Source organism: Tetrao urogallus, assembly GCF_951394365.1.
Source record: "Tetrao urogallus genome assembly, chromosome: 1".
Lineage (NCBI taxonomy): Eukaryota > Metazoa > Chordata > Aves > Galliformes > Phasianidae > Tetrao > Tetrao urogallus.
In genome coordinates, this window is record NC_136813.1 from 147,228,528 (window position 1) to 147,252,349 (window position 23,822).

Here is a 23,822-nt window from a genome sequence, read left to right on the forward strand (position 1 = left end):
CAATTGCCTCTCTGATAATGGATATATAAGAAAGAATGGAGACAAGAAAGAAATAGCAAAAGAGAGAGACAGGCATTCATCTTCTTTATCGGTATATGCACAGACAAAGAGAGAATGCAAAGAGAAACGATCTCCTGGAATCAGTATCATACGGCATATTTTGAAGAAATATTGAAGAATATTTCTTCATTCTTCCTTTCATATAAGGTATGAAGAATACTAATGTCTTCAACTTGTAGAATAAACCTATGATAACACATTAGCAAATACGCTGAAACACAGCCTTATTTGTTATATATTCAATTTATTGGATTATAATTTATGCAAAACTACCTTGAAAAATAGAAATGTCACTGCTAAGCAAATGGAAGAGATCAGAGTCAGCTGTGATAAAGATGTTTTCCAAGTCATGGTAACGAGGACAAAATAAGCAGAAGTAACAGGTAATCCAGGGAGCACTGGGGCCAATCAGCCCCAACATCCACCTGATCTATTTGAACAAACTAAAGCTTTTCCCACTGCTCAGGCATCACAGAGCACTGTTCTACACAGAGAACAATGGAGTCTAATCAGATATGCATTTATTGTAACACTTCCCATATTCAAGGCAGAGATGGAGCTTATTTCTTCTCCATGGTTCCTCAATCTCACAAATCTGTAGCAATTTATCTCTGGCATCTGTGTATTTCAGTCCAACTTGACTGAAATTGACCACACTATTCAGACATGCAATCTTTCTCCCCCTTTCCCAAAAGAGAAAATTAACACAGTAGGCAAATTTTCTCTTAAAAGAAGAAAAAAAGAGTAACTGAAGAATTCATTCCAGTGAAGATGTATTTTTAAGCAAATCTAGATCTTAGCCCAGTGCTGGAAGCATCACAGCTATGTTGCCTTATATTGATTACAGTTGCAGTTACATCCCATTTTCAGCATGACTCCACAGTGAAATGTGGAAACATGCTCCTGCTGTGACTCAATAAATGTTTCTCGAGCAGCCACATCAGATGAGCAACACAACTTTGCACTTCTAAAGAGAGTACCAAAATCAAAAATTCAAGAAAATGTTCTATATAAAAAAGAGGTATTAGTATAAAATAATAATAATAATAATAATAAAAAAGGCATCAGCTGCACAGATCTCAATCTCACACTCAGCTTTAAAACAGGAAGTAGCAGTTATGGCTCCATCAGGACCACTCAGGAGCAGAAGCAGATATGATGCATATGCAGGATGAAGAAGGTCGAAATTATGGGGACCAGAGGCCCTGAGACTGAGTAGTCAAAGTCCAATGAGATAAGAATAATTATGTACTTGCTTGGTATGTATTGTTCTACTGAGAACATCTGAAAATAAACCAGGAAACACAGAATTCCTTTATTAAATTATACTACTATTTATAAGTGACATTTTATAGCAATACATCAACTTTATCAGTTATGCTATGGACAAATGCATGCAATTCTTAACTATGCAGCCCAAGATCAAACAGTTATTAGACACTGTCCAATCCTTTATAAATTTATTTCTTTATAACTGAACTTTTTACTAACCTGATGAATGAGTGGAAATAAGGATCACAGAATATTCTGAACACGGTGGTAGGAATCTCTAGAATTTTTTTTGCAGCTATGTCACAGGACAAACTCTCTATATTAAAGAACTATAAAACCAATCTTAATGAGTTTAAAATAACCACAAATCTCATCTACTTGCTGTTCAATTTTGTGCTATTTGTATTCTGTTTCATTCACACCCCACTAACAAGTCTTCCATAGCATCAGTGTAACACACTCTTCTGTTGCAAAACTGGAGAGAAGTTCCACAGATTTACTTGCAGAGATAAGATGAAGAAAACGTGTGCATATGCATGCTCACATTCCTTTGTATAAACCTGAAAGAGAGCTTCTCCAGTCAGACAGTGGAAAAAATGGTGCAGCATTCATTAATTCAGAACTGCCCTCTACTGTGGGTGACAGATTAACTAGAGTGAGAAGGCTAGAAAAGCCAGAAGGTGAAGATGCCCGTAACATCCAGGAGTCTGAAGGGTCAGGATTTAAACAGCAATCCTACCAGGCCCTGTCCAACCTGTTCATCTCTAGCTTGACAGTACACAAATTACTGATTTGTTCAGCTAAGGAAAAGGAGTACTGAGAAATGTACTCCTTAGTAAACGGTTCTGGCTTTAAGTCTATCAAAAACTATTTATACATTTGTAGAAATCCTCATGTCAACATTTGGACTGCGTTCTAAAAGAAGCCTTTTTTCTTTTTTGGCTCTGTAAAAACAATTGTTATTATTGATTTCAATCAAAACATTTACATCAGCGAGAACAGCATACTTTGAAAATCCTTGAGGAAAAAAAACCCAAACATTCCATTTTGAGAAATACCACAAATCTTAATGTTATTGACCATACCTGAAACATGTAACTTTAGTTCTCAACTGCAGGAAACTGTTCAACTGTTCGGTTATTCTAAGACTGAATTACTACTTATAGCAGAACTAACAGCCACAGGGCAACAAAGCAAGTCTGCTACCCAGAATGACAATTTCAGCTCAAATTAAAAGGTAGCAAATGGGAAAAGTACAAGATCTTATGAGTAACAGTGCACAGACAAGCAACACAGGACATGTAATTACGCTCAAAAACTTTGCTTTCCTTCTGTTTGAACAGGAAGGATTATTTATAACAAGTCGATGACAACAAGCGCTTGATAGCTACACCAAGTCTACAGAATCTTGAACCAATCCTAAAAGGAAACACAGCATTTGCTTAGGACATCGTTTTCATGAAGTCCCCTCACAAGTGCCGGGTGGTCTTTGTGCTAATAAACATCAGCAGAAAGATGCCACTGTGTGAGGGGAGCAGTAACAGCCCTCACAGCAACAAGAAATGAATCAAAACAGTGAAAAGGTTGAAATAAAATCCAAAATAAATGCTCAGAGTAAGTCACCTTCACGGCTTTGTTTTTTTTTTTTTTGTTTTTTTTTTTTTTTTTTCCTAGCATTTTGGCAATGAACTGCAGCTGAAACCTCAACAAGAACTGACGGCAGACGGTCGTGTCGGTCCCTCGTTAACAGGAGAGCCCCGACCTGAACAACGGCCGCACAACGGCCTCCCGCGGGCCGGCCCTCCGCCCCACCATGTCACTGTTATCTACAGTCAGAACGGACCCGCAGCGGAACCCGCAGTTGCCCCAGGGCGGGAGGGTTTGCACTCCGGCCCTACGGCCCCTCCCGCCCCGCAGCCGGGACGGTCCCCCTCATCCCCTTCGTGCCCGAACACCGCTCCCGGGCCGCGCACCCGCAGCCCGCGCAGCAGCGTTAGGCCCCGGGTGGCCCCGCGGGGCCGGGCCGCGCCTCTCACCTGAGCTTGGGGCGAACCGCCGGCGCGGGACCCGGCCGCCCGTCGCCCTGTGGGCCCGGAGGACTGGCTGTCAGCTAGCTCTGCCGCTGGCTCCGTCCCGACCCGCTCCGGCTACTCCATGGCGAGAGCCACGGCGCCGGGAGAGGGGCGGCCTGTGTGCGGCTCACTTCCGCCCCGCAGGGGCAGGGCCGAGGCGGCGGCGGAGGGCGGGAAGTGATGCGCGCGGCCGCTTCCGTTATGGCGGCTCGTTCGGCTCCGTGCCTCGGGGGGCTCCTCGGGCGGCGTGTGAGAGGCCGCTCGTGCAGTGACACCTTCCTCTATTTTTGTAAAATTGGGTACGGTTGCTGTAGGGCTTACGTACCAAGAGGGAGGACTGCTGTCACGCAGTAAAAATACCTTTAAAATGTGAAAACGAAGCTATATATGCTGGTCTGTAAAACTTCATATAAACGTTTTGCAAATGGTGATGGTCCTTCTCGAGCAACTCAGCTGTGGAATCATAGAATTGTAGAATATCTGAAGTTGGGAGGGATCACCGAGTCCAACTCTTGGCTCCACGCAGCACCAACTGAAATCAAGCCGTATGTCTGAAGGCACTGTCCAGACGCTTCTTGTACTACGGCAGGTTGAGGTTGTGATCACTGCTCTGGGCAGCCTGTCCCATGCCCACCGCCCTTCGGTGGAGAACGTGTCCCTAACCCCCTCATCTGATCCTCCCCTGATGCAGCTCTGTGCTATTCCCTCCTTTGTTATCTACAATAGTCTGGCACAGTAGTATTAGCTTAATTTTGTTCCTGTTCATACACTGTCCTGAGTTCACATGCTGACAGATGGGTTACATGTTGCCTAAACAGGTAACCAGGCCACAGCTGCAGACTTGGTTCACCTGAGACACAAGCCTGGCAGAGATTCCAGAAAAATGAGAAGAGGAGGTAACTTATTTGCTCTCCTGAAAAATAAACAAAAGAAACCACAACCCACTAACCCCCAGCCTCTTTTTAAGAAGGAAATGTTCCAATTACTTTTTCTCAAAGTCTATGCATGTTACCAACAGCAGAGGTCACATTTCTATTCCCCTCATGCCTATTCACTAACGTAATCATAACGACGACTCACATATTCATTTTCAGAATGAGCAAAGTTGAAGTGACCTTTTAATAATAGTGCAATGCCCATTCGGTTGCACGACAGTAACATTTTTTTTTTGGGGGGGGGGGGGGAAATCAAATTATCCTGTGTGTTATACCAGTACTAGCATTCACTATTTTGCCTCACACTATTAAGACTTTTTGCACTAAGAACATAATGAAGCAGTCAGTAAAAATTAAGCTTGTAAAACTTTATTCTGAAAATGAACTTCTCCCAATCCAATGAAGTATAGGAAAGCTAAAACACAATCCTAACTGACAGAGAACAGCTCAGAGCTCCACTCTGAGTAAAACAATGGAATAACAACATACCCAACTATGCTACTTAAATATCAAATTTCTCTTCACATATATTGTGTCCATGTTCTTCATAATCTTCTCTGGTTACTACCAAGTCTTCAAAATCATCATTTTCAGAAATGAGCTTCCCACCTTCCCAAGAATAAGTAATAGGGCTGAAAAATGAACAAAACCATTGTCACTGTTGTGCAAGTTCATTTAAAATACAGTTCTTGGAAATCATGACTGCACACTTTTATTTCACCATATCTATCAAAAATATATCAAATCAGAAAAGACTGTTCTCAGATGATTTTTTTTTTTGACTGCTACATGAAACCATCCAGCTCCAGTCAAATTTTGAGACGAAGTTTGAAACTTGGCCAGGGCTGACTTCCCATTTTATAAAAAAATTAAGTAACTTTTGGGAGGCAGGTGTGAAGGGGGCAGGAAATAGCAATGTCTTCATATTTTCTTTGCGTGACTATTCTTTAATATTCAAAAATATTCTCTAGTAATACTTTAAAAGGTGATCTTTTGTATGATCAAAGACTACTTGTTTTGCCTCTACCATATATTCACTCCCTGCAAAGATGTTATTCCTTCAAGTCCCTGAAGTGCCTGCATTAAAACTGATACGTCAGCATTCATATAGTAATTATTCTTTTAAGTACTAAACTCTAATCACGCATACTTATGTATCCACTTCTCTTAATGAGACTACAGTCTTACTGATCTATTTATAACACTCACCTTGGAAACAACTACTTTTGTGCTTAACTTTATTAGGCAATATACTAGACAAGCAGATGGTCTCTAATACATTCAATTTCTCTGAAAATACAGCAAATTAGAACAATTGTTCTTGAATGATTTCGGTTCACTTAAAGGGATTAATATCTTTTTATCAGCAAAAGAAGTCCTGCCTGACAGTTTGTTCGGTACAGTTTAGGACTTACTTTTCTGGGAGAACAACAGAAACATCATAATCAGTTGGAGTAAGGCATCGCACTTCAGAATACACTCGATCTCTGAAGCCTGGAAAAAGCGTGTTTCCTCCAGTCAGAACAATGTTCTTGAAGAAGTGAGGCTGCATTTCTTCAAAATAAATAAAACCTGTAGTTAGAGACTACGGATGGATTTAGAAACGAGATTCTTCTTCCCCAATTTTGTTATGAATTGGAAATGAGTTAAGAAACACATACAGACGTTGTAATAATCTAGTGATCAACATCACAGTCGTATTCATAGCAAAATACAACTGAGCAATCATCGTCTGCTCTTCAATTTCTAAAAATCACAACGTTGTCTTTTAATTGTCTCTTAGATTTCCTGCCTACCAACATATTCTCCTTTCAAATTGAATTTTATTTTGTACTCTTAAAACTTGCAGCATTTCATAGTCTCAACACCTCCATCCTTATGTGGCATCACAAAACCTATGAAAATCCTTGCAGTAGTATTAACATTAACTACATCGATATCATCTATAACATGAAGGCACTAATATTATTTCTGTCCAACGGAGCAGTCAGACAGGTTTAAGACTTTGTTGCTTAAATGACTGATTTCAGCCAGGCTGAATTTTCTTCCACTGAAGAAAAATTTAAGTATATTCCATCATCAGTGGCAGGTAGATCACATTGGTAATACAGCACACGGTGATCAACTGAAGCAAAAGTAGAAGCCAATCTAGGAACTACCACAAAGCTGTGCTTGCACAAGTGGGCATCTTACAGATAATCATCAGTTCTAGGCTACATGATACATGCCAAAAGACAGAACAGTTCATAAAAGCCTACCAGACATATTGAGAGCATGTAGCTTCTTATGACTCTTTGGGTGCTAAAACAAGTTTAAAATAAAATAACTTCCAAAATACTTATTAAATTATACCTTCTGGTAAATTCTGAATAGAATCAACAATGGCTTCAGGAATTCCCATCTCTTGAATACCAATATCTGAAGGATGGAAGAGTATTTCTGGAACTGCAAATCTTTCATTCGTTAGACGAAGTATTTGTTCACCAGTTTTGTATTTTCCACTTAGCACCATCTCTTCCCTTGGCTAAATTAAAGACAGAAATAGTAAACACTGCTTTAGAAAAGAAGTTATATTCCGGATGTCATGGTTTTGTGATTTTTGGCTTTCGGTATTCCACATCATAACATCATGTGGGGCACTGGGACTTTAACTGTCAATGCTCAAGTCCTGGGTACCTGCCCTGAAGAGAAGAACTACATTCCCCAGGGGACCTTGCGGTCAGGGAGAGGAGGTTTAACTCCTGGCAAGGTCACCTGATTGCTCTTTCTCACCTGCCCTTCGTCGTGGGCGCTGCTCCCATCTCCCTGCTGCTCAACTGGACTGCGCATCTCACTTTAGCGTTGTGGTGAGGCCTATCCACCTTTTGGACATTCTCTCTCTCATTATATTTGATTTATTAGCTTCAATTCTGATTATATTGTATTATAGTGTGTTATCTTGCATTCCGATAATATACTTAGTAAATTAGTTTGTTTCTCCTCAGATCGGTGCCGCTGTTTTAATTATTTTGGGGTCTCCTGTTTCCTTTTTTTTCCGGAGGCGCGGATCTGCGGATCCCTCCGCCCCGCTCGTCACGGAACCGGGCCGAGCCAGCCCGTAAACCGTTTACACCGGAGTATTCAGCTTATTTTTTTCATGTACTATAGTAGTGGTAAGCCATACATCCCACATTAAGCCATATTACCTATAAATCTTTTAATAATAACAATACATACTCTGGTATTAAATTTGAATTTATCAACTTACCAGCTGCAGATTTGCCCAATGCAAAACAAAATAAGTATGCACAAGAATGATACTTAAAATACTGGGACTGCTTTTGAAACTGAAAACTATGGCCAACTGAAAAAAAAACCAACCAAACAAGGATAACACTTAAAATTGTTGTCACTAGTATGAAGGTCTTTCAGGCTCTTCAGGCACAGCTTTGAGCTTTCTACTTACTGGCATGCTTAGATGAAATTCAAATAGACTTACTAACACTTACCAAAGAGAAAACCCCTTTCAGCTTTGCGAAAGGAATAATAGTGATACATGATAATTTAGAGTAGGTTTCATGACAGCACGAGCATAGCAATCTGCAAGTGTTAGATAACAGGACATAAAATGCTATGCTAGAGAAACAAGTACTTCATTTTCATGTCGGCTTCCTAAAAAAATGAGTGACAAGCTGTCTGCTTTTCCTTCCTATAGCAGAGGCAAATTAGAGAACATTCAGGTAACTGCACAGAATCCAATTTTTCTAGAAAATGTACAGATCTCAATTTAGGCGAAACCTACCTACACCAGGAAAGGTAGCAAGAAACATCAAGTCAGCACATCAGATTACCAGGTAGCTACAGTGGTTGCAACCACATTTAACGCAGTACTGCACTGACAGCAATCTGAAGTTTGAGGACAGCAAGTCAGTTTCTCTCAATGATTACATTTGTACGTACACTGCAAGTTAGCATTAGCACATGTAAATTACTATAAAGGAACATGCTTCAGGAAGAATGTAAGCTAAATGAATTCTTGGTTTTAAGCAGCAGTTACAAAGGGTATGAAATCTTTATGAGAAGCTGCAACACGATTGTATCTCAAAGCCTTCAAAAATAGGTGACAACACATCTTGCCATTTTTCTACCAGAATAAGGAAAGAAGAGACAGAGCCTTTGCCACCGTTCAGTTTTCAAACCACACGCAATATTCCAACAAGAATCTGAACTAAAGATTTGATACTGCAAATTAATACACCTCAGGATACTTGGCATTTTAAAAATTTAACCCATTAATGCATAGAACAGACAGAAGTTACAACGCAGCATTAGAACAAAGAAAAGTCTTTTTAACAAACGGGAACAGCCTTGTGCAAAGGAAAACAGTCCAAAAATATTTTAAAACTCTAATGTCAATACCTTACAGAATCCTTTTTTGATTGTACTGAAGTCTGGTAAAACATAATCTACCATTACAGTATTTTCCTCTCCTTTTAATCTGAAAAATAATGTAAAATACAACAGAATAAAGAACAAGTTCTTCTAAATCTCCACATTTTTATCCTGATAATACTTCCATTGACTTAATTTGAAAATTTTCTAATTAACAGCATATTTTCATTTGTTTGTACAAATTAATTATTGAGAAGTACCAAGTTTTACACTTAATAGCACTGCATACATACTTAGCAATCTCCATGTCCTTGTAAAAGTCTTGAGACACATAACACACATCTTCTTTTACTTGATTAATTACATGCGTTTCATCCATAACGTGTAACTGCCTGTGCAAGAACAAACAGAAAAAAACAACCTCCATATAAAATAGAACCTAAGTTTGTCAACTGAATTTTTACAATCCTTTGCATTACCTGTCTAGTTTTTTATTGGAGATGGGTTACGAGTTTTCAGTGCAGAAATCTAGCACTGTAGCACATATTTGACAACAGTAGATAATCAGTCAGCTGTCTCAGAAAGTTTTAAGAACTTGTATCTTTGTGAACATACAGGTTGTTTCAGCAATTTCAAAAGCCCTGGTACTGTGATAAATTAGGCTGTTAAATTTTTATAGTGGCAATTTTAAGCTCAGGACAGCAGCTAGCTGATTGTAACAGACAACAGTCCCCTTTCAACAGTATTTAATCTAAAATTCATAGAAACAATATCAAGTCTCATGCTTTACCTGTAAGAGATTATCTCCTTCAGATGGTTGGTTAACAGTTTTCCTCCAACATTAATCCTACAGAGAATAAATAATGCAAGGATTTTTGTTAACTTCAGCAGGGAGAGGGAGGTGATTGTCTCCTACTCAGCTCTTGTGAGGCGCTATCTGGAGTACTGCAAACAGACCTGGGGACTCCGGTACAGGAAGGACATGGAGCTCTTGGAGCAGGTCCAGAGGAGGGCCACTAAGATGATCAGAGGGCAGGAGCACCTCTACTACGAAGAAAGTTGAGGGAACTGGCTTGTTTAGCACGGAGAAGGCTGCAGGGGGACCTCACCTATTGTGGCCTTCCAATATTTGAAGGGAGCTTATAAACAGGAGGGGAAACGGCTGTTTATGAGGGTGGATAGTGGTACGAGAAGGGGGAATGGTTTTAAACTGAGACAGGGGAGATTTAGGTTAGATATGAGGAGGAAGCTTTTCACACAGAGGGTGGTAAAGCACTGGAACAGGTTGACCAAGGAGGCTGTGGATGCCCCATCCCTGGAGGCATTCAAGGCCAGGCTGGATGTGGCTCTGGGCAGCCTGGTCTGGTGGTTGGCGACCCTGCACAAAGCAGGGGGTTGAAACAAGATGATCATTGTGGTGCTTTTCAACCCAGGCCATTCTATAATTTTATGATGATTCTATGTATAGCAAACAATTCTTAAAAATATATATATGTAATGCAGCTTACCTGATAATTGCTTCCTTCTTCTTTTTACTTCTACAATAAGGTACAATATGTGTAAAAGAATATCCACTGTCCACAATGATACAGCACAGCTCAGATGGATTATCCCGGAAATACCTGTGCGCACTAAGAGCTCCAGCTGAAATATAGAAAACCTACTCATGTTTACATGAACACACACTTTTAGAATTTACGCTGATATAAAAGTGCTTCAAATTTTAAATGCCAGACTTTCAAAAACTCAATACAGAACACTACAACCACACATGAACTAATTCTGATAGCACTAAGATCACACATTGTATATTCCCACCCACCTCGCTGCTTTTTTCTTTCTCGTGGATTCAAACGCTTGCTCTATTTCCTCTCCTAAGGTTCACAGAGATTAACTGCAACGTGATTGTTCAAGTCTATCTAAAGGGATATCCTATGTCTAATGATGCATTTCATGACAAGGCTGCATTTTATTTGCTAATACAAAACAAAATTAAAAAAAACCCAAGCATCTCCATTCCTAAAAGAAGAAAGTCTTCACACAAACCCTTGGTTGACTTTCTCAAATGCAATCTTATTTCAAAATTTATTAACTATCTCTGACATCTTTCTCTCCTCTTAGATTTCCTTTAACTGAACTTAACGGAATGATGCTCTTAAAGAAGTAGTCTGGGAGGATGCCTAATCCAGTTTGAATACATCTACTATCACATTACTCAGGAAGGAGCCAAAATAATTCCTCCATATGCATGTATGCATTCATATTTATTTATTTTCAAGTTTGAACTTTCCAATGCATAAATGTGAATTCAGATGGGATATACTCACCATTTACTCTAAGAACTGCTTGAAATTGATACTCTTCGAATAGGATTTCATTCATTGATTCTTGTATTGAACTGAAGTTAAAATAAGGTTCAGTGATAATAATATTGGTATCTACAAAATCCACCTATGAAAAATACACAAAAATTGCCATTACTTTCAGGGAGACCTCACTGTGGCCCTCCAGTATTTAAAGGGAGCTTATAAACAGGAGGAAAACAGACTTCTTACACAATCTGATAGCGATAGGACAAGGCAGAACTGTTTTATACTAAAGGGGAGATTTACATTATGTATTAGGAGGAAATTATTTACTCGGAGGGTGGTAAGGCACTGGAGCACATTGCCCAGAGAATGCTGAAACCCTGGAATTGTTCAAGGCCAGGCTGGATGAGGCCATGGGCAGCCCCAGCTGGTGAGTGGCAGTCCTGCACACAGCAGGGAATTGGAACCATATCATCTTTAAGTCCCTTGTGACCTAAGCCATTCTGTGATTTTATGCTACATTATACAGCAGTTTAAAACTATGTACATTTAGACACATGATTATAATTTGCCATATCAGTTAGCAGAAACTAGGCTTCTGAAGTTCTACTTTTATTTTTTCTTTTTAAGGAATTTATGAGCAGTGATGAATCTTAACACATTAACGGGTTAAAATATAATAGAAGGGAGCACCTTCATTATGTACTCTGCTCCCTTTACATTATAATGCAGCATTGTAAAGAGATACGCACAAAGAACACTACAATACTCAAGTAAGATACTACCAACTACAGAAAAGCATCTCTTCAACAGCTCAGCATTTAATCAAGATGAAATTCCACACCAACTAGTGAACTCTAACTAAACCAGCAAAAGATCCTGGACTTTCTACATTTACTGATTTCTTGAGTTTAACTACAAACCATACCTTGATATGGCCCTTATTCCTCTAAGGCCTGTATTCACAAAAACGGATTTAAAAAATGAAAAATTCTTCCTGGAATTGTCAGTGACTGGAATTCTAGGTCCAAAATTTAAATGAAAGCTAAATATGAAAATCCAGTAGTATGTATTTTTAAGCCCAGGAACTAAACATTTTGGGACATTATTTTCATTCTGAGTAAAATTTCGCCCTCCTAGGATCACAAAAATAAAAACACCCCAAGTTTCAGCTTAAGTAACAATACAGCATTTTTTACAAGAAAAAAACAGAAGAACAGCCTTACTGCACCTCTTGGGCTAAATCTAGTTTGTGTCACAAATAACAAAAATTACATTTCAGATCTTTATATTTTACTCATTCAGTTGGCAGAAAACTCTTAGCCAAAGATATAGTCAATTTTGGCCCACAGACCTAGTGTATCACTCTCCTTCATATCAACAGCTCCTTAGTCTCTAAATCACACTGTATCTGCCTAAAATCTTTTTTTCTTTTTTTTTTTTAACTAACTTGGACTCTTAATGAGATTGATGTGCATTTAACATTAACATGCATAGATTGTACTCGGTATGGAGATACACAAAACTCAAAGTGTCAAATGTTTTTCAAACTCCTACTCCAAAGTTCAAAGTCGTAATTTTCCTCATTAAACAAACAACAAATTAAAAAATCCCTGTGATTTCTAATAGAAGTCATTTTCAAGGAGAAAACTAAGCTCATCAGTTTTACTTAATAGTTGTTGTCTTGACGGTAAATCTCTCAGTTAGGATGTAACCTACAGAAATTGATAGTTAAACAAACAAACAAAGGAGGGTCTTACTTGATACATTTCTTTTCCAAAAAGATAATCCCAAACCTGTCTCTGGACATCCCAGTTTACCAAATAACCCTGCATAAGTTTGGGGAAAAAAAAAAAAATCAATTACAAAATACATTTAAATCTAACGTAACCATTAGAAATAAATACTTAGAAAATACGATTTTACTTTATTTTTTAAAAACAATTACCAGAGATCTAAAAATCTCAAAAAACCATGATAGGCTAGCAGCACAAATGGAGATTTGAGAGTGGAGATTTCTAAATTCTTACAATTCTATGCCAAAGAATAAACATTACACAAAAACAAGGAATGTTACTATCACCTTCCATTGATACGTTAACTACTACCTTAAAAAAAGAAGGTAGGTTTCTATACGCATTATTCTCTTTGATAGATGAGAATACACTGTTGAGATGGGATGTCTATAATACCGGGCTATACCCGGCACCTGTGGCCTGTTGTGTGAAATATGTTCCATTAAGCACTAATTCCCATTGGCTGTAATTCCAGGTTGGGGTTAACTTACTTTCTGAAAAGGGAGAATGTAGAAGAGGCCAGAGGGGTCTTTGATTTCATCTAGTTGATTTGCTGTGAAGGTTTTCAAGCGTGCAGTCTTGGATCTGAACTGGCAGTTGGGAATGACGCTGGAAGAAACACAGGCATTTCCTACACATCACAGCTTAAGACACGAGCTGTCCTTCCGTATCACTTTCACAGCAGCGTGCTTTCAATGATGTATTTGCAGCCACGCCTCGTTTTTAAGCTATTTATCGATACAGGCTACCGAGAAAATATTGCAGCTGCTACAGAGACGAGGCGCAGGCTGCCCATAGCGCTGCGGGTGCTCCATCCCTGAAGGCGCTCAGAGCCAGGCCGGACAGGGCGCTGGGCAGACCCGAGCAGGTGCGCGGCAGCACGCCCACGGCTGGAGGTCGCTCTGTAACCCCCTCAGCCCGCGGCTCGCAGCGCCCGCGCCGCCGAAGGAAAGCGGAAGAGGCGTGGCCAGCACGCGCCGCAGGGGCGGCGCTCACAGCGGCCGCAGAGGTGGGGCGGCGGGAGCGGGCGGCGGGGAACGCGAGGGGCTGATTCGTCCACGCCGAGCTCAGCGGGGAGCGATCGGAAACGAAGGGACTGCGCCGGCGCCGCCGCGCGGCCTCACCTGACGTGCGCGTGGCTGTAGCCGATCTTGGCGTTGTAGGCGCCGTTATCCAGCACCAGCGTCGCCATGCTCCCCACGGCGCCACGGCCGCCGCCGTCCCAGTATTGATCCGCCACCGCCGTGGATCGCTATGGTTACCATAGAGCGGAGGTGCAGCGCGCGCGCGCGCGTTGCTTGACGGGACGCAGGAGTGCCGCGGGGACCGCCTCCGGCCGAGCACCCGCCTCTGCCGCCGGACGCTCGCCGCTCACGTGATGCCGGCGACGCTCGAGGAACCGCCGAGCCTGGCGATTGGTCGAGCGCCACCCGGAAGCATTCGCCACGGGAGGTGACGCGCATCAGCCCGCCCAACCGTGCCCGGCAGCCCCAGTGCGCCTGCGTCGGCGTCACTCCCAACCCCGCCTTCTCCGGCTCTGCGGCGCGCCACAATGCCCCCCGGCGGCAGCACGGCGCTTTGCTAGATACGGGCTCCTGCTCTATCAGTTAGTCATGCTATCATTTAATGGCCTGTACTGCACTCAGGGTTGGTTTTTTTTTTTTTTTTTTTTTTTTTTTTTTTTTTGTCGGAAAAATCATTGAATCAGGACTCAGGTCAAGAGGCCCGTGGAAAATTCACACATAGAGCTTCCTGTACAGCCTGCCTTTCAATCCTTCTCGGGTGACATTTATTTCCCCCTGCGCAGGGCTCAGTGCAGATGCATCAAGAGAAAAGAGCTAGATGAAGGAATCCTTCATAGCTGTGTCTTTAAGGGCAAAGTAGTTAGGAAGAGCAAACCTCTGCTGCTTATATTAAGGCCACAGCTGATAACACTCTCACAAGTGGCATTCTTCATAAATGGTTGCCTTCCTCTATTTTATAAGGGACTCATTCTTTGGATGTTGGATCAAGCGTCAGCTCCATGCATCAGTACTCCAAAATGCAGGAGCCTTCTGGCACTCATCTGCTTGAAAACATGGGATTGAGATGTGGGGGAAAAATAATAATAAAAAAAATCAGTCCAAAGTTTAATGAGCACAGTGTGGGAATATTCTGCTATTAACTTCTATCAGGATCCAAAACACCAGATATTCTACTCTGAGCAAGATAAGCTGGGCTTCTTATCATACACACTTACAGTTCCTTGGGGGTGGAGGGCTGACTTGTGCCTTTTCCTCCAAGGAGCATGCTCCAAAATATGAGGGAGAAGGTGAGTTCATGACACAGGTTAACCATGCTGGGCAGGAATATTTCAACTTTCTCATTCTGATCATCTTGTCTTCTGCCAGACCTAGGTGGGAAGAACATTTGAAAGGGAGCACATGCAAGGATCTTGCTTTCCTTTTCCCTCACATTTCCCCCCCACACCCCCCCCCTTATTTTCTTTCTTGATGGGAAACTGTCATGTTCTCAAAGTTCTCCAAGAATTCTGAGACAATGGTGGATTTTTTCTAGTTGAGAAATGTGAACTAAAACATGAGTAAACGTGTTGCTTCATTCCCACTTTATAAGTCTCTCAAAGTAATATAATGATGTCACTATTACACAACTGACTGATTTTTAAATACCTGGAAAATAAAAATCAATCAAAAGTGTTAATCTCCTGACCTCCTTCTTCATTTGTTACTGCTTCACATCAGATATGAAGGTCCTTGGATTATTTTGGTTTATTGCATGCAAATAATTTACATGCGCACAAGAAGCAAAGAAATTAGTGTCTGATGTATTTCCTCTGCAGCCCTAGATTACATTCTGGAGCCAGTCAGCTGTCTTTCTTAAAGAGATTACATCTGAAAAACCTGGCAGTTTTTACCATTCTTCTTGCTATTTCTGATTAATATTGACAATTAGAGTTCCTGGTTAGCCACCAATGAAATTTCTTCAAGATATCTTTCCTGAATGAAGTAGCTTCAGAGAAGGGGCTTACTAAATGAACAAAGCTATTACAAATCATTTAATTAACTGTCTTGGAAATTTTGCCACAGCATGAGAACTTATTCTCTTGAAACAATCATAACCTGTAGGCTTCATAACAACCATGGAAATCACCTGGAGAAGAACATGATTTTAGAAGCCTGAGAGTTTGAGTAACTTCCAAGACACTCTGCTTAAGGAAAATGCTAAACTGGAGCCAGCAATACACTCTTACAGCCCAGAAAGCCAACCGCATCCTGGGCTGCACCAGGAGGAGTATGGCCAGTAGGGAGAAGGAGGTGATCCTGCCCCTCTGGTCTGTGCTGGTGAAGCCTCACCTAGAGTACTGCATACAGACGTAGAGCCTTCAGGATAGGAGAAACATGGGCTTGTTGGAGCACGTCTGGAGAAGGGCCACAGAAATGTTCCAAGGGATGGAATACCTCTGTATAAGAACAGGCCGAGAGAACTGGGGCTAGAAGCTGTGCCTGAGCAGTTCTTCATCTTGCTAACAATATTGAGTTTATTGCTGGTGGATTGTTAGTTTGCTTGGTGCATCATTTTGATCTAGAGGATCCTAGATAGAAACAAATTGCTTTCTGTGACTAGAAACAAACATTACTTTGAAAGAGAGGTATAACATAATGGAAAATACAACAAGGACATCTGAACAGCAAGATCCCAGGCTGCATCAAGCAAGAATTCACTCAAATGCAACAACCATAAGAAACAAGGAAAAATAAGCTACTTATCTCCAGGAAGCCTCAAATATGGAGGGATCCCCAGAAAAATACCCTTGCCTTCACTGCCTAAATGAGGTCTAGGAAGGGGTGGAGCCAGGTTCCACCCCTTTTGGTCACTCAGGTGCATTGCATACACCTGAGCATCCCTGGGTTGGCTCTGTCTTCCTGCCAGCTGCTCAATCACTGCTGCAAGCTGTGTCTTAGCATTTCTGCTACATGAGGTATAAAAAAAATAAATGTCTTACTGGGCTCATCAAAGTAAAGGTACTGCAGAACAGAGGGAATACTGGAGTTTATCTGGAAAATTCAAAGCAGCTTCAAACACTGCACACTGAGTGAACTTTCAGACCACTTGCAGCTCTGGCTCTTGGAAAGCAGATGAAGTGCACCTTGACAGCATCTAGTAATGCATGCATGCAAATTCACATTTTATCTGGATGAATCTTTACTGCATATCGAAACATTTATTATTGCTATTGCATATTACATCTTTTAGCTGCACTTTGTAATAGCTTTTCAAAAAAAACCAACCCAGTGCCAGTCTCTGAAGTTGTAGGGAATGGGCTGGGTGCACTAGGTGAGGGGCAGGCAATGTGGCCTGCAGGAGACATGCTTCACGGGGCAGCGAAGGGAGAAGCTGCAGCTGAGGCACAGACAAATGCCTTCGTAGTTTACCATCTCATCATCAGTGGGGGAGAGTGGAGAAGTGCAGAGAGTGGTACCCAGAAAGCAGAGGTGAATGGAGTAATCTAGCTGTTGAATGATCAGTAGTGTTCCCCAGGGGTTGGCACTAAGGCCAGGCCTGTTTAATATTTTTTTGATGATCTAGACAAGGAGACTGACTGCATCCTCAGTAAATCTACAGATAACACCAAGCTGGAAGGAAGTATTAATTTGCATGAGAGTAGCAATTAGAGGAATCTGGATAGGCTGGATCGATGGGCTGAGGCCAATAGCTTGAGGTTCAACAAGACCATGAGTGGGGTCCTGCACTTTCGTCACAAAAAATCCCAGACAATGATACTTGCTTGGGGAAGAGTGGCTGGAAAGCTGTGCGGAGGAAAAGGATCTGGAGGTACTGATCAACAGCCAGCAGAACACGAGCCAACAGTGTGCCCAGGTGGCTTTGATGGTCAGTGGCATCGTGGCTTGTATCAGCAGTCAGTGCAGCCAGCAGGAGCAGGGAGGTGACTGTCCCTCTGTATTCAGCCCTGAATACACACCTCAAGTGCTGTGTTCAGTTTTGGGCCCTGGAAAGAAAGACATGGAGGCCCTGGAGAATGTCCATTACAAGGCAGTGGAGCCATGAAGGGTCTGGAGCACAGATGGCTGAGGGAACTGGGGTTGTTCAGTCTGGAGCTGAGGAGGCTCAGAAGAAACCTCATACAACAACCTGAAAGGAGTTTGGAGGTGAATCGAGGGTTGGCCTCTTCTCCCAGGTAAGACTGATAGGATGAAAGGGAATGGCCTCAAGTTGTGTCAAAGAGCGTTCAGGTTGCATTTTAGGAAAACCTCTGAAGGAGTGGAGCTGCACTGGACCAGGCTGCCCAGAAAGGCGGTTGAGTCACCGTCCCCGGAGGTGTTCGAGAAACATGTAGATGTGGCACCGAGGAACGTAGTTATTGGGCACGGTTGGGATGGGCTGACGGTCGGACTGGGTGATCTTAGCAGGCTTTTCCAACCTTAATGACTCTATGAATGGGCGGCAGTACGGGCTGCGGGGAGCGGAGGCTGCGGGTGCCGAGGGGCGGTGGTAACAGAGCGGGATCCGCCTCTCCCCGTGCGGGGCGGTGGCTCCGTCCCGCCCCCCGTCACTAGGCGATGGTGCAGCCAAGATGGCGGTGGGAGCTGAGGGAGCGTGAGTGTTGGCAGCGGCTCCTCCGCTCCCCGCGGTCTCCCCGGCTCGGGCTGGGGGAGGCGGAGGGATGAGGTGCGTCCCCGTTCCGGGCCGGTCGTGGTGAGCGGTGCGTGCCGGCGGGCGCCATGGCGGGGATCATCAAGAAGCAGATCCTGAAGCATCTCTCCAGGTCAGCTCGGCGCCGGAGTGGGTTGAGGTGCGCGGGGGAGCAGCGGCGGCTCCTGGCTGGGGAGAGGGCCCGCTGGTGGGCGTAGGGGCCGTGCGCGGGGTTGTCCCGCCGTGACACGCGTGGAAACGGCCGCTGCCCCCTGCCCGGAGGCGGCCCGGCGTGCGTGGCGCAAAGAGGAGTCCCCGGGTGAGTCGCCGCCGAGCAGGCGGTGCCGCACGCAGCCCGGGTGGGCGCATGGAGCTTGGCGGTCCGCCTGGCACCGATAGCGGGGCCGCCACAGCCGAGCTTGTGCCGGGCTTGGCCTGGTGGCAGCGGGGGTCGTGCCGCTGCGCGGAGCGGTGAGAGCCCTCGTGCGTCTGCCGAGGAGCGAGATATTGTATGGGCCCCCTGCTCCAGAGGAAAAATGGTAATGCTGTGACATTTGGTGTCTGTGCGTGAAAGTTGGGGAAACTCCGCAAAATATAACGAGTACACAATTTGAAAACGACATAAAGAAATCTCTTCCATTTTGTAAGAATAGACAACAGCCTTTTGGGTATCTCATTTCTACCTCATACTGCAGCATTCCTCAGGGTTTACTTTTATAAATTGTTACCTGAAAAGTGGATCCTGTGCTGCTTTGCTTATGTTCTTCAAAATGTTTCATTCTAATTCCGTGCGGTATTTTTGATGGGTATTTTTCATTAGTGCTAACAGAGACTCAAAGCAAATACTGCAGTTGTCATTTGACAGATCTGTCGATGGTGCCCAGAGAAAACAAAATTCTCATTCTAAAGCCTTTGCTGTCTAGCTCTTAAAGGTGTTGCATCAAGCAATAGTAATATAATGTAACTCCTCCATTCTATTCTTGAGGTTCTTGTAGCTGGGAATGCTGATGAGGAAATCTTTTCATGAGATAGTAACTGAACAGTGTGAGAATGGAAATGCAGTGCGAAGATGTCATCTGCCTGGAGTGAGCTTTCTCATCAGGAGCGTGCCTGAAATCAGTGCACTTAATTGGTTGATATAGTTCACTTCCTGTAGTGCTGACAGCATGCTGGATGGAGAGCTAAGGGAGCTGTGAAGTGAGTTGGTCTCAGTGCCAAAATGTGCCTCATAACTGGGCATGAGTAACTCAAGCTGCTTCTTGTCTGGTTTGTGAAATAAGCGGCTTTCAAATCAGTAGATTTTTTGTTTTTTAATGTTGATAAATGTGTGTTTTTGTGTGGGATGTGAAAATGTTGATTCAGTGAGACCACTGTAATTGATTGCTGCGAGTTTTGGTATTTTTAAAAAGCCTATGGGATATATCTAACGATCTGAGGTTTGCAGTTTGAAATCGAGGCTCCTGAGCCACACTGCTCAATATTAAAGTAGTAAAACACAGACCTTATTATTAACGCCCTTATTATGGGTGTTCTTAATCACATGATATCTTTCTTCTTGCAGAACTGGTGCTTCAATGGTTGCACACAATGCACAAGAGAACAAAGTCAGGTGGCATTTTAAATTTCAAGGATTTGTTTTTTGAAGAAAAGTGACAATCGTGTTCTTTATTTTGGGTTTTCCTGTAATATCATAAGAATGTGCTTCGTGCATTATTTTATTTCAGTCTGGAGCAAAAGATCTCAGGAAGTTCCTGTAGCACATAGGGTGACAAAGGACACTTTCACTTTGGATTCTGTCACTATTTGGTTCCTGCTCTGCAGTTCTCAGTTCCTCAAAACTGATGCCCTTCTGCCACCTTCAACAAGGCAGGTGTTAGTGTCGGGATTGACGTCCTGGTAGAAATCCACATATAATAAAGGAAGAGTGGAAAAGAATTATCCAGTTATCTGGATTTACTTTCATCTCTGTTTCCTCTGTTTTTATTCTTTTTAGTGATTAAATCCTCTTTGTTTGAACAAACCCAAGTATAGTTTTTACTTCAGAGAACAAATAGAAGACGTGAACTCGTACCTCCAGTTACAGTTCTGTATTTCTGTTTTTTGTTACATATCACAGAATGGTTGAGGTTGGAAGTAACCTCTGGATAGCATATCAGCCAGCCCTACCCTACAGATAATTTAGTAAGCAGCATTTACAATGGAGATTGCTGCATTATCTGCCACCACGTGTTAGTGCTTTTCAGCTTTTTTATAGCTGTCTGGATACTGTTTATGCGAAGTTAAAAGCATAGTTTGTGTCATTCAGTTGTGTGGTTTCCATTTAGCAGTTCATGGTTCTTTAAGATGGATGAATGGACATTGGGATTAAGAAGCAGCCTTACCCTGCAGAGGGATCTGGGTAGAATGAATTGATGGACTGAGGCCAATTGCATGAGGTTCAACAAGACCAAGTGTGGGGTCCTGCACTTCAGTCAACAAGCCGTGGCAGCACCACAGGCTTGAGGCAGAGTGACTGGAAAGTTGTGCAGAGGAAAAGGATCTGGAGGTGCTGATCGACAGTGAGCTGAACATGAGCCAGCAGTGTGCCCGGGTGGCTACGATGGTCAGTGGCATCGTGGCTTGTATCAGCAATAGTGAAGCCAGTAGGAGCAGAGAGGTGACCGTCCCTTTGTGCTCAGCACTGGTGAGGCTGCACCTTGAATACTGTGTTCAGTTTTGAGCCCCTCACTACAAGAAAGAGATGGAGGCTCTGGAGCGTGTCCAAAGTAAGGCAGTGGAGCCATGAAGCGTCTGGAGCACAAGTCTGGTGGCGAACAGCTGAGGGAACTGGTGGTGTTCAGTCGGAGGAGGCTCAGGGGAAACCTCATTGCTCTCTACAGTGACCTGAGGTTGTGGTGGGTTGGGGGTCGGCCTCTTCTCCCAGGTAAGAGTGATAGGATGAGAGGGAATGGCCTGAAGTTGTGTCAGAGAGCGTTCGTATCAGATATTAGGAAGAATTTCTTCTCAGAAAGAGTCGTGCTGGCATAGGCTGCCCATGGAGGTGTTGGAGTCGTCGTCCCTGGAGGTGTTTGAGAACTGTGTGGATGTAGCACCGAGGGAGGCAATAGCCATGGTGGCGATGGGTTGATGGTTGGACAAGGTGATCTTAGCGGTCTTCTCCAACTATAGTGATTCTTCCATTCAGGGACAGTTCTTACACAGATAATGAGTATTTAAAATCTGAAAACAAGAAGGGAGATCCAGATTGTGTAATGGAAAAGTTTTGATATCAAAATAACTTCTTAGCTTTGTAGAAGGTTTTTCTTAATGCCATATTACAACTTAGAAACAGTGAAGGTTCACAGAGCTTTGTTTTTAACAAATCTGTATCTTATGTCAGGGTCTACTGATGAATTTTCAGTTTTCTTACTGTCTTTCAAAAGCTTTGGAAGTATAAGCTGTTCTTTGCTTTCAATGTGTGCTCCTCTTCTCCAAGACTGTGGAAAAAGATGAGGAGAAAGAAAACAGAGGGGAACAACGTACGTTTTCTTTTTATTCCTCAGATTATGTGGTTCTTGGTGTAAAATATGAAACTAAATGCTGTTAATGCTGTTTACTAAGCTGAAGAGATGAGTTTGTTATTTGGAATCTAGATATTTTGAGTTTTTGACTGCTCCTTATTGCATTAGGTTGCTTGTTTTTGTTTTTTTGTGAACATAGATGGTGGAATGCCTTTGCTTCCTAACATACCTGCCCTAAAATTGAGTAAGTAGATCTGAGTAATAGCATTATCCTTTACGAAGGTGGGAATGACACACAGCACCTATGGGCTTGCTGTGTAATGTTGAGATCACTTTCCTGTGTTGTCAGGCTCTTCCATGGTGAGCTGAAACAAGTCAAATCTTAACTGTGTTCTGTTATGCGTTTTCATGGGTGAGAGACATGCCTGCTTGGTAAGGGATGTTGTCACTCCAAGAGATTGGAGGTTATTCTGTTCAGAACTACCAGTGTAGCAGTTACTGATTTGGCCAGAGTGGACTATTTCCTTTTTGTAAATAATTACTTACAGTTGTTTGTAAAACCTTTAAACTTCCAACTTATTCTACTAGCATAAGAAGTGTGCATTTCCTGCTCATTTTCACACTTCTGAGTATTCCACTTCTGTGTCCGTGTAGTTTTGTGGAAGCAAAGCCTTTTTTTTTTTTTTTTTTTTTTTTTTTAGCCAGCCAAAGAACATGGAAGTGTCCATTTTTCCTAGAATAAGCAGCAATCAGGTTCTCTCTCTGCTTTTACTGAAGTATTTACAGGGTGTGTTCTACATGACTGACTTCATTGGCTTAGGTAGTAAGTGGAAAAACTTCACAACACAGTGTAAGTGGAACAAACTCCATTGTTCAGAATAAGTCTATATTTAATCTGAACAGTTATGGAAAGCATTACTGGTGTTTATGGCAAGCAGAAGCTGCACTTAATGAAAGAATCGAGTCTGAAAAAGAACACAGCAGGTAGCAAAGAAGAACTGCTTGAAATGACAGGAGAAAACAAGGAGAAAGTTACAAAATTTGTTCTGTATTTCCTTAATTCCCAGTTCCTTTTAGTTTTCAGTTTGGTTTACCTTATTTTTGCAAATCCCTTATAAGTTTGGATGCCAATTCTGCACACATTTTATTTGTTCTCTTAAAGTTCTGCTGAAGTTTTGTTTGTCAGACAACTCTTCTGTATGCATATTAAAAATTAACACATCTACAGAACCACCATGAATTAATCAGTAGCATTTTGGTTGTATTGTATGTGATCTTTTTCTTTGAAGACGTTTTCACAATAGGTTTACTGGGAAATAAGTTTTGAGAAGTAAGTAGTGTAGAAGATTACTGTGTGTACAAGCAGGTGATACAGTAGTGCAAAGCGTTCTTAGGAAGAAGGCTGTTTAAATAATGCCCCTGAGGAATAAAATTGTTTTATCATTATGCAGTGGAAAAAAACCCCAAACAACATATTTGTATTTTTTGAAGTCTGGTGTTTCTCCTGCTGAAGCCTTGGGGTTTTTGTACTTAAGCATGTTTCACTCAGGAATTTATTGTTAAAGTGTACGTCACTGTAATTGCAGTTTTCTTGTACAAGCGGATTGGATACAGGATATCAGATTGCTGATAGAACACTAAGGGCATTATAAGGGCTTACACAAAATGATTTGTTTCACAGATTTTGCAGTGAGAATAGTTGCTAACAAGTGATTACATGACAGATATGTTGCTTTTGGCAGGTTGCAGGGACACCCAGGTTTCTTGATCGGTAGCTCCTGTAGTTCTTTGCATGCCTTTGCAAGCTGATGCTAACCAAGGTTCAGACCTTTTTCATTCCATCGTCTTTTCTTTA

General features: G+C 42.3%; 2 protein-coding genes across 2 annotated transcripts in view; one reads left to right on the forward strand and one right to left on the reverse strand.

The window, feature by feature from the left end:
• Positions 1-4,791: 4,791 nt before the first annotated feature.
• ACTR6 (actin related protein 6) lies at positions 4,792-14,007 on the reverse strand (the record flags this gene model as incomplete). The annotated part of the gene is made up of 11 exons (XM_079549420.1): positions 4,792-4,971; positions 5,755-5,893; positions 6,692-6,863; positions 8,738-8,816; positions 9,004-9,102; positions 9,501-9,557; positions 10,219-10,354; positions 11,038-11,161; positions 12,780-12,848; positions 13,307-13,424; positions 13,940-14,007. 11 exons carry the CDS (start codon positions 14,005-14,007, stop codon positions 4,842-4,844), a joined length of 1,191 nt encoding a protein of 396 aa, XP_079405546.1. The 3' UTR covers positions 4,792-4,841.
• Positions 14,008-18,556: 4,549 nt separating this feature from the next.
• BLTP3B (bridge-like lipid transfer protein family member 3B) overlaps positions 18,557-23,822 on the forward strand; it is a gene marked incomplete at both ends in the record, with an annotated part of 50,365 nt that continues 45,099 nt past the window's right edge. Inside the window, one exon of the mRNA XM_079548615.1 lies at positions 18,557-18,600. Within this exon, the coding sequence (XP_079404741.1) occupies positions 18,557-18,600 (44 nt within the window). The remainder of the gene's footprint in view (positions 18,601-23,822) is intronic.